Genomic DNA, 11,235 nt, shown 5'->3' with positions numbered 1-11,235 from the left:
GTCATTATGGACAGGGTGTAGTGTGTGCTGGTCATTATGGACAGGATGGAGTGCGTGCTGTTCATTATGGACAGGATGGAGTGTGTGTTGTTCATTATGGACAGGATGGAGTGTGTGCTGTTCATTATGAACAGGATGGAGTGTGTGTTGTTCATTATGGACAGGATGGAGTGTGTGCTGGTCATTATGGACAGGGTGGAGTGTGTGCTGGTCATTATGGACAGGATGGAGTGCGTGCTGTTCATTATGGACAGGATGGAGTGCGTGCTGTTCATTATGGACAGGATGGAGTGTGTGCTGGTCATTATGGACAGGATGGAGTGCGTGCTGTTCATTATGGACAGGATGGAGTGTGTGCTGGTCATTATGGACAGGGTGGAGTGTGTGCTGGTCATTATGGACAGGATGGAGTGCGTGCTGTTCATTATGGACAGGATGGAGTGTGTGTTGTTCATTATGGACAGGATGGAGTGCGTGCTGTTCATTATGGACAGGATGGAGTGTGTGTTGTTCATTATGGATAGGATGGAGTGTGTGCTAGTCATTATGAACAGGATGGAGTGTGTGCTGGTCATTTTGGACAGGATGGAGTGTGTGCTGGTCATTTTGGACAGGGTGGAGTGTGTGCTGTTCATTATGGACAGGATGGAGTGTGTGCTGTTCATTATGGACAGGATGGAGTGTGTGCTGTTCATTATGAACAGGGTGGAGTGTGTGTTGTTCATTATGGACAGGATGGAGTGTGTGCTGTTCATTATGGACAGGATGGAGTGTGTGCTAGTCATTATGAACAGGATGGAGTGTGTGCTGGTCATTTTGGACAGGATGGAGTGTGTGCTGGTCATTTTGGACAGGATGGAGTGTGTGCTGTTCATTATGGACAGGATGGAGTGTGTGCTGTTCATTATGGACAGGATGGAGTGTGTGCTGTTCATTATGAACAGGGTGGAGTGTGTGCTGGTCATTTTGGACAGGATGGAGTGTGTGCTGGTCATTATGAACAGGATGGAGTGTGTGCTGGTCATTATGAACAGGATGGAGTGTGTGCTGGTCATTATGGACAGGGTGGAGTGTGTGCTGGTCATTATGAACAGGATGGAGTGTGTGCTGGTCATTTTGGACAGGGTGGAGTGTGTGCTGGTCATTATGAACAGGGTGGAGTGTGTGCTGGTCATTTTGGACAGGGTGGAGTGTGTGCTGGTCATTATGAACAGGGTGGAGTGTGTGCTGGTCATTTTGGACAGGGTGGAGTGTGTGCTGGTCATTATGAACAGGATGGAGTGTGTGCTGGTCATTATGGACAGGATGGAGTGTGTGCTGGTCATTATGAACAGGATGGAGTGTGAGCTGGTCATTATGAACAGGATGGAGTGTGTGCTGTTCATTATGAACAGGTTGGAGTGTGTGCTGGTCATTATGAACAGGTTGGAGTGTGTGCTGTTCATTATGAACAGGATGGAGTGTGTGCTGGTCATTATGAACAGGATGGAGTGTGTGCTGGTCATTGTGAACAGGATGGAGTGTGTGCTGGTCATTATGAACAGGGTGGAGTGTGTGCTGGTCATTTTGGACAGGGTGGAGTGTGTGCTGGTCATTATGGACAGGATGGAGTGTGTGCTGGTCATTATGAACAGGGTGGAGTGTGTGCCGGTCATTTTGGACAGGGTGGAGTGTGTGCTGGTCATTATGAACAGGGTGGAGTGTGTGCTGGTCATTATGAACAGGGTGGAGTGTGTGCTGGTCATTTTGGACAAGGTGGAGTGTGTGCTGGTCATTATGAACAGGATGGAGTGTGTGCTGGTCATTGTGAACAGGATGGAGTGTGTGCTGGTCATTATGAACAGGGTGGAGTGTGTGCTGGTCATTTTGGACAGGGTGGAGTGTGTGCTGGTCATTATGGACAGGATGGAGTGCGTGCTGGTCATTATGGACAGGATGGAGTGTGTGCTGGTCATTATGGACAAGGTGGAGTGTGTGCTGGTCATTATGGACAGGATGGAGTGTGTGCTGTTCATTATGAACAGGATGGAGTGTGTGCTGTTCATTATGAACAGGATGGAGTGTGTGCTGGTCATTGTGGACAGGATGGAGTGTGTGCTGTTCATTATGAACAGGATGGAGTGTGTGCTGTTCATTATGAACAGGATGGAGTGTGTGCTGGTCATTATGAACAGGATGGAGTGTGTGCTGGTCATTATGAACAGGATGGAGTGTGTGCTGGTCATTATGAACAGGATGGAGTGTGTGCTGGTCATTATGAACAGGATGGAGTGTGTGCTGGTCATTATGAACAGGGTGGAGTGCGTGCTGGTCATTATGAACAGGGTGGAGTGCGTGCTGGTCATTATGGACAGGGTGGAGTGTGTGCTGGTCATTTTGGAGAGGGTGGAGTGTCTGGAGGGCACTTGAGTTTGGACAAAGGAGACCCTAAGCCATTGTAAAAAAGAGGTTTTATTGATGTTATATACAAATGTACAGCACAAATATGAAACTGCAAATGAGCACCTTTAATTCACAGCCCAGATGCACATCATTTTCATACATGGATTTTTTTTGTAGCTCAGTATGTTTTAAAAATAATGAAAGCAGGATTGACTCCACTAAATCTACTGCTCATGCACCAAGCTGCTCACAGACCCACTACCTAACTCAGTCACAGTGATTTACACAAATATAAACAGTTCTGTATAGAAATGTAGAAAAATAGTTTACACAAGCGGTATAAAACTCATAAAACATTAGGAGTTTGAAGTCATTTTCCTCCTCTTCAGTCTCTCTCGCCAGTCTTCTGGGAGTGCTTCAAAGTTGGCATTCTTCTCAGCCTGGCCACTGTAGGAATAATCACAGACACAGGACAGGGTTACTGGGCGATATCACGGACCAGGAACTAAACAGACACAAGGCGGGGTAAAACAGCTGTCTCCTCTTATCCAGTTTCCCTGCCCTTTCACAATGTCCTGTTATATTCCTTTTCAAATGCTTATCTTATTCCCATTTAGATGATGTTCCAATCTCTGCCTCAGCATGCTTTGTGGTAAGACGCTCCCTGTTTTAATACCCTCTGCTACCCTCTCCATTGATGAAGTGTTCAGTTCCATTCGAGGACATAATGGGGAACCAGTGGATGTAGTGTATTTAGACTTCCAGAAGGCATTCGACAAGGTGCCACATAAAAGATTATTGCTCAAGATAAAGAATCACTGGATTGGGGGTAATATTCTGGCATGGGTGGAGGATTTGTTATCTAACAGGAAGCAGAGAGTTGGGATAGATGATTCATTCTCGGACTGGCAACCAGTGGCCAGTGGTGTTCCACAGGGGTCGGTGCTGGGTCCCCAACTCTTTACAATCTATATTAATGATTTGGAGGAGGGGACCGAGTGTCACATATCAAAGTTTGCAGATGATACAAAGACGGGAGGGAAAGTAGTGAGGACGACATAAAAAACCTACAAGGGGATATAGACAGGTTGGGTGAGTGGGCGGAGATTTGGCAGATGCAGTACAATATTGGAAAATGTGAGGTTATGCACTTTGGCAGGAAAAATCAGAGAGCAAGTTATTATCTTAATGGCGAGAAACTGGAAAGTACTGCAGTACAAAGGGATCTGGGGGTCCTAGTGCAAGAAAATCAAAAAGTTAGCATGCAGGTGCAGCAGGTGATCAAGAAGGCCAACGGAATGTTGGCTTTTATTGCTAGGGGGATAGAATATAAAAACAGGGAGGTATTGCTGCAGTGATATAAGGTATTGGTGAGACCGCACCTGGAATACTGCATACAGTTTTGGTCTCCGTACTTAAGAAAAGACATACTTGCTCTCGAGGCAGTACAAAGAAGGTTCACTCGGTTAATCCTGGGGATGAGGGGGCGGACATATGAGGAGAGGTTGAGTAGATTGGGACTCTACTCATTGGAGCTCAGAAGAATGAGAGGCGATTTTATTGAAACATATAAGATTGTGAAGGGGCTTGATCGGGTGGATGCGGTAAGGATGTTCCCAAGGATGGGTGAAACTAGAACTAGGGGGCATAATCTTAGAATAAGGGGCTGCTCTTTCAAAACTGAGATGAGGAGAAATTTCTTCATTCAGAGGGTGGTAGGTCTGTGGAATTTGCTGCCCCAGGAAGCTGTGGAAGTTACATCATTAAATAAATTTAAAACAGAAATAGACAGTTTCCTAGAAGTAAAGGGAATTAGGGGTTACGGGGAGCGGGCAGGAAATTGGACATGAATTTAGATTTGAGGTTAGGATCAGATCAGCCATGATCTTATTGAATGGCGGAGAAGGCTCGAGGGGCCGATTGGCCTACTCCTGCTCCTATTTCTTATGTTCTTGTTCGCAACCCCTCAGATAATGAAGCAGTCCATGCCCGCATTCAGCAAGACCTGGACAACATCCAGGCTTGGGCTGATTAGTGGCAAGTAACATTCGTGCCAGACAATGATCACCATCAACAAGAGAGGGTCTAACCACCTCCCCTTGACATTCAACGGCATTACCATCGCCGAAACCCCCACCATCAACATCCTGGGGGGTCACCATTGACCAGAAACTTAACTGGACCAGCCATATAAATACTGTGGCTACAAGAGCATGTCAGAGGCTGGGTATTCTGCGGCAAGTGACTCACCTCCTGACTCCCCAAAGCCTTTCCACCATCTACAAGGCACAAGTCAGGAGTGTGATGGAATACTCTCCACTTGTCTGAATGACTGCAGCTCCAACACCACAGAAGCTCGATACCATCCAGGACAAAGCAGCCCGCTTGATTGGCACCCCATCCACCACCCTAAACATTCACTCCCTTCACCACCGGTGCACTGTGGCTGCAGTGTGTACCATCCACAGGATGCACTGCAGCAACTCGCCAAGGCTTCTTTCACAGCACCTCCCAAACCCGCGACCTCTACCACCTAGAAGGACAAGGGCAGCAGGCACATGGGAACAACACCACCTGCACGTTCCCCTCCAAGTCACACATCATCCAGACTTGGAAATATATCGCCGTTCCTTCATCGTCGCTGGGTCAAAATCCTGGAACTCCCTTCCTAACAGCACTGTGGGGGAACCGTCACCACACGGACTGCAGCGGTTCAAGGCGGCGGCTCACCACCACCTTCTCAAGGGCAATTAGGGATGGGCAATAAATGCCGGCCTCGCCAGCGACGCCCACATCCCGTAAACGAATTTAAAAAAATTCTTCCAATGATAATCCTGACTGATTCACCAACCAGTAGAAACAACCTTTCACTACTTAGTTTTGCTAAACTGTATACTCTATTTGCCTCTCCCCAGCCTTATGTTCCAGTGACAAAGCACTCGTTTCTGGATCCTTCCTTCACAACTCTTAAGGCCTCATTCCTGGTACCATTTGACACTCACTTCCCTTTCTGTGGCTCTAACCATGGTGCTTCTCTTTTCATTTCACTTCTCCGACATTGCCCTTTTAAATTCTCCTGTGCCTGTGCTGCAATGTTATTTCTTGAATGCCTCTTTAGTTGAGTGATCTCCACTCCTGCCGCACAGTCTCCAGTACTCTCGGTGCAGAAGTTCTCCCCGGGATGACATGCTGCACCATTTCATTCCTTCAAATAATGACAGCTCCCAATGTTGCTCATTTCTCATTCTTCAGTGCCCAGGTGTCTCAATGCTACTGGCGTTACTGTCGAAGACGGCCCAAGCTCTCTTGCAACACAGCCAAGCCGGTCGACTGGAAGTTGATCCCCTTTGGCTCCCGTGTCCTTCACCCCACATGACTGTTAAATAACCTAGAAACTTTTAACCAACTCAAAGTTTAGAATCAACTCCAAGAAATGTTTAAACCATTCCGAAATGTTTTTAATCAGCTTGGAGAAACATTAACATCTCGGAAGTGTTTACATTTTTAAACTTTAACCCACTCAGAAACTTTTGTAACAGTTTGAAGTTTAAAACATGTGAAGTTGCACAAGGAAGGAATACTTTGTGTTGTAAATATTGAGATGTTTGCCTTCCAGGTCCAGATTCTGGAGCGATTCAACTGCAAGCTAGTTGGTGCACTGAAGGCTGTGCGGGCAGCCTCAGTCAGTGACCAGCCACGTATCAAAATATTAGGGAGGGAGACTTTTTATAGATGAGGTATGAGAGTAGCCCAGACTGGGGGTGAGGAGGAGGAGGGTGGGTCTCTGTTAGAAAGGGGGCCAGAAGTGGGGCAGGAGCAGGCATCCAACAGTTTCTCTCCTCTGGGAAGAGATAATGTGGAGATTGGAGGGATGGCTGAGACAAGCGAGGATGTTCCATGTGCCGAGACAGTTCAGTAGCCCATCAGGAAGAGGAATAGCAGACAAGTTGTGGGAGTAGGGGATTCGATTACTCAGTATACAGACAGAATTCTGTGCAAATTGGACGAATGGTACGTTGCCTCCGGGGTGCACGGGCTGAGGATCTTACGAGGCGGGTTGACAGAATGCTGGAGGGAGCAGGTGAGGCACCAACTGCTGTCATCCTGCCAATTAATAAATCAATGGTGCAACCGTACTTGAAACAGTTCTGGTCGCCACAGTACAAAAAGGATATTGCCAAGATCGAGAAGATACAGAAGAGACAACAAGAATGATTGGACTAGAAGTGATTATGTAAATTGGCCATGTTCACACTGGAAAAGAGAAGGTTGAGGGGTGATATGATTGCTGCTGATAGGATTCCAAAAGGGACTGGATAATGGAGACCATGAGAAGCTGTTTCACCTTGTCCAGAACAATAGAACCCGAGGACACAGCCTGCACTTGGAGGGTAAATTCAAAACTAATCTGCGTAAACAATATTTCAGTGAGTTGGTCAATTTATCGAACAGGCTCTATAGGGAGATGGTGGAAGCAGTTAGTAACGACAACTCCCATTTATATAGCACCTTTAACGTAGTAAAACGTCCCAAGGTGCTTCACAGGAGTGTAATCAGACAAAATTGACACAGCCACGAGATATTTGTACAGGTGACCAAAAGCTTGGTCAAAGAGGTACTTTTTAAGGAGCGTCTTAAAGGAGGAGAGAGGTGTAGAGGGGCGGAGAGGTTTAGGCAGGGAATTTCAGAGCTTAGGGTCTAGGTGAGAGAGAGAGTCTATCCACCTCCCCATGACATTCAACGGCATTACCATCGCCGAATCCCCCACCGTCAACATCCTGGGGGGGTCACCATTGACCAGAAACTTAACTGGACCAGCCACATAAATACTGTGGCTACGAGAGCAGGACAGAGGCTGGGTATTCTGCGGCGAGTGACTCACCTCCTGACTCCCCAAAGCCTTTCCACCATCTACAAGGCACAAGTCAGGAGTGTGATGGAATACTCTCCACTTGCTTGGATGAGTGCAGCTCCAACAACACTCAAGAAGCTGGACACCATCCAAGATAAAGCAGCCCGCTTGATTGGCACCCCATCCACCACCCTAAACATTCACTCCCTTCACCACCGGCGCACTGTGGCTGCAGTGTGTACCATCCACAAGATGCACTGCAGCAACTCGCCAAGGCTTCTTCGACAGCACCTCCCAAACCCGCGACCTCTACCATCTAGAAGGACAAGAGCAGCAGGCACATGGGAACAACACCACCTGCACGTTCCCCTCCAAGTCACACACCATCCCGACTTGGAAATATATCGCCGTTCCTTCACTGTCGCTGGGTCAAAATCCTGGAACTCCTTTCCTAACAGCACTGTGGGAGAACCGTCACCACACGGACTGCAGCGGTTCAAGAAGGCGGCTCACCACCACCTTCTCGAGGGCAATTAGGGATGGGCAATAAATGCCGGCCTCGCCAGCGACGCCCACATCCCGTGAACGAATAAAAAAAAAGGCACGGCCGCCAATGGTGGAGCGATTAAAATCGGGGATGCAGTAGAGGTCAGAATTGGAGGAGCGCAGAGATCGGAGGGTTGTTGGGCTGGAGGAGGTTATAGATAGGGAGGGGGCGAGGCCATCGAGGGAGTTGAAAATGATGAGAATTTTAAAATTGAGGTGTTGCCGGACTGGGAGCCAGTTGATGGGTGAACGGGACTTGGTGCGAGTTAGGATACGGGCAGCAGAGTTTTGGATGAGCTCAAGTTTATGGAGGGTGGAAGATGGGAGGCCGGCCAGGAGTGCATTGGAATAGTCCAGTCTGAGTATTGATTCATTCATAGATTTCTTTCAGGAAGTAACATTTTTTGATATGGTATATGAATAATTTGAGACACGACGTGGTAAATGTTGCATGTTTGGGAGGAATAGATGAGTTTAGGCCTAAGCTTCCCAAAGCTCTCCACCACCGGGAGTTCCTCACGTGAAGTCTGGGTTTGTTGCAGACTAATTCAGAGATTGATTGCTATGATTAGTCAACAACTCCATCATAGGAACAGGAGGAGGCCATTCAGCCCCTCAAGCCTGATCTGTTTCTTAACTCCATTTACTCACCTTGGTTCCATAACCCTTACCTAACAAAAATCTATCAATCTCAGTTATGAAATTTTCAATAGACCCCCAGCCTCAACAGATTTTTTTTGGGGGGGGGGGAAAGAATGTTCCAGATTTCCACAACCCTTTGTGTGACGTGCTTTCTGATATCACCCCTGAACGGCCTCGCTCTAATTTTAAGGTTATGTCTCCTTGTTCTGGACTCCCCCCACCAGAGGAAATAGTTTCTCTCTATTTACCCAATCAACTCCTTTAATCATCTTAAACACCTCTTCGATTATCATCGTATCATTCGGTTACCAGGATGGTAGAAGGCAAACTAGATGGACCTTGGTCTTTTTACGTCCAGCAATTCCTAAGTTACTATGTTTCCACGACTGCGCTACTCCCCAGCGCATGCCTTGCACTACTTGCGACCAACAGTGTGTAAAAAAGTCTTTCAAACTAGATGTGGGTTCCAGTGCCCAGAGCTGTGTGCTCACCTCACCAACTGTTGCTGTTTCCACTCCTCAATCCGTTTGTGTGCCAGAATCCCTCTCTGCTCGTCTTCACTGGAGCTGGAGTGTTCATCCTCATCCAACTCCCGCTGAATGCTCTGCCACTTTTTCACCAGTGACGGCATTTTTGTTTTACTCTTCTTATTCTGAAAGAGGAGGAGAATTTAGGGGACAAAGCACCCCGAACACAAAGCCCCGCGTTCCCCCCACAACACAGAGCCCTCGCCCCTCGAACCCCAACGCGACCATATAAATGGCGATATCCCTGATCAGAGTGCCAGATTACACAGCAGATTCACCATCACCACCCAGTGCTACAAGGCCAGTCACTGAAAATAACAATCATTACCGTGGGTGTGCCATTTCAATGAAATAATGATACAATAGGGGCAAACAGCACAAGTCAAGGATGAGAACAAGATTGGCCTAGAAAATGAGATGATGGGAGAGGTGCAAGGGAAGAGATGCCTGCATAATCTAGCTCACAGATCTCACCAAACCATACTCTAAATACTTGAAAAATGGCCCATAACACAGGACAGCTGGTATTGATAGACGATCAGTCTATACCTGCCCTCACGGGAAATCATCTTTAACACATTGTTACTGCAGGGAGAACCGTGAGTAAGGGTCAGTACTAAACTGTTAGCATAGCCTCGGGTGGGGAGAACTGCGGGTGAGGATCGGTAATAGTTGCTCTACCCTTACTGATTTTGTCCCTCTTTATGTGGTGCCGAGGCCAATTGTATCAACTGCTGCTGCCCTGGTTCAGGGTGAATGCCGAGCCCCAGCCTGGTCTGGTCACTGTGGATAAACCAACAAGCATTTGGGGGGGGGGGGGGGGAGGGAAACAGGGAACTTCTACCATGAGATATTTCAATGTTGGTTAAATGACCGTATCCGTTACTGTTGGCAGGGAAAACAGGACAAAGCAGCCCGCTTGATTGGCACCCCATCCACCACCCTAAACATTCACTCCCTTCACCACCGGCGCATTGTGGCTGCAGTGTGTAGCATCCACAGGATGCACTGCAGCAACTCGCCAAGGCTTCTTCAGCAGCACCTCCCAAACCCGCGACCTCTACCACCTCGAAGGACAAGAGCAGCAGGCACATGGGAACAACACCACCTGCACGTTCCCCTCCAAGTCACACACCATCCCGACTTGGAAATATATCGCCGTTCCTTCATTGTCACTGGGTCAAAATCCTGGAACTCCCTTCCTAACAGCACAGTGGGAGAACCTTCACCACACGGACTGCAGCGGTTCAAGAAGGCGGCTCACCACCACCTTCTCAAGGGCAATTAGGGATGGGCAATAAATGCCGGCCTCGCCAGCGATGCCCACATCTCATGAATGAATAAAAAAAAAATTTGCTGCAGTCGGGATACTCCAGGCTCCTGTGCAACGCTCCGAACCATCGACTAATACAACATATTGGACTCAAGGGGAATCAAGGGATATGGGGATTTGGTGGGAAAGTGGAGTTGAGGTTGAAGATCAGCCATGATCAGATTGAATGGCGGAGCAGGGTCGAGGGGCGGTATGGCCCACTCCTGCTCCGATTGCTTATGTTATGTGCCATGGCACTCCACGGGGTGATTTTGGTGTCTGAGCAGTAAATAGGCAGGCCATAGGGGACGGGTCCAATTTACCGGTTGCCCTTTGTTAAGCTGTGGTCAGTGAGCTGCCAGCGTAAAACCCACTCCCCACAGGCAGCTCAGCAATTTGGAGGAGGGAAAGTGGGAGGTGCATTTCATGGGCTTGCAGCGGCAGCTTAAAGGGGAAGGTGCAGTTTTTTGTGCGGCAGAGAGATGTAACACTGTGGAGCAGCAGGCAATTATTATATTCAAGGCTGAGATAGATAGATTTTTGGACTCTAGGGGAATCATAGAAGAAGGGGATCAGGCAGGAAAGTGCAGTTGAGGTTGAAGATCAGCCATGATCTGATTGAATGGTGGAGCAGACTCGAGGGGCCATATTTCTTTTTTATTCGTTCACGGGATGTGGACGTCGCTGGCGAGGCTGGCATTTATTGCCCATCCCTAATTGCCCTTGAGAAGGTGGTGGTGAGCCGCCTTCTTGAACCGCTGCAGTCCATGTAGTGAAGGTTCTCCCATAGTGCTGTTAGGAAGGGAGTTCCAGGATTTTGACCCAGCGACTTTGAAGGAACGGCGATATATTTCCATATGGCCTAATCCTGCTCCTATTTCTTATGCAACATGAGTTCAGAACCTACAGCAGCAATGACATGCCCTTTCAAATCCTTCATGGTGAAACCCACGGCCCCACCCCACACACAACTA

General features: G+C 48.0%; 1 protein-coding gene across 3 annotated transcripts in view; it reads right to left on the bottom strand.

Moving 5' to 3' along the window:
- Nucleotides 1-2,435: 2,435 nt before the first annotated feature.
- The window catches only part of LOC137309252 (formin-binding protein 4-like), a 49,018-nt gene continuing 40,218 nt past the window's right edge, over nucleotides 2,436-11,235 (bottom strand). For all 3 annotated transcript variants that reach the window (XM_067977513.1, XM_067977512.1, XM_067977514.1), the window contains 2 exons: nucleotides 8,914-9,074; nucleotides 2,436-2,829 (listed from right to left, as the gene is read on the bottom strand). In XM_067977513.1, coding sequence (XP_067833614.1) covers nucleotides 2,739-2,829; nucleotides 8,914-9,074 — 252 coding nt within the window. In that variant the 3' untranslated portion in view covers nucleotides 2,436-2,738. The remainder of the gene's footprint in view (nucleotides 2,830-8,913; nucleotides 9,075-11,235) is intronic.

This window comes from Heptranchias perlo, unplaced genomic scaffold, assembly GCF_035084215.1.
Source record: "Heptranchias perlo isolate sHepPer1 unplaced genomic scaffold, sHepPer1.hap1 HAP1_SCAFFOLD_156, whole genome shotgun sequence".
NCBI lineage: Eukaryota > Metazoa > Chordata > Chondrichthyes > Hexanchiformes > Hexanchidae > Heptranchias > Heptranchias perlo.
The sequence above is the reverse complement of the archived record's forward strand: the minus strand, read 5'-3'. Positions and strand labels throughout refer to the sequence as shown.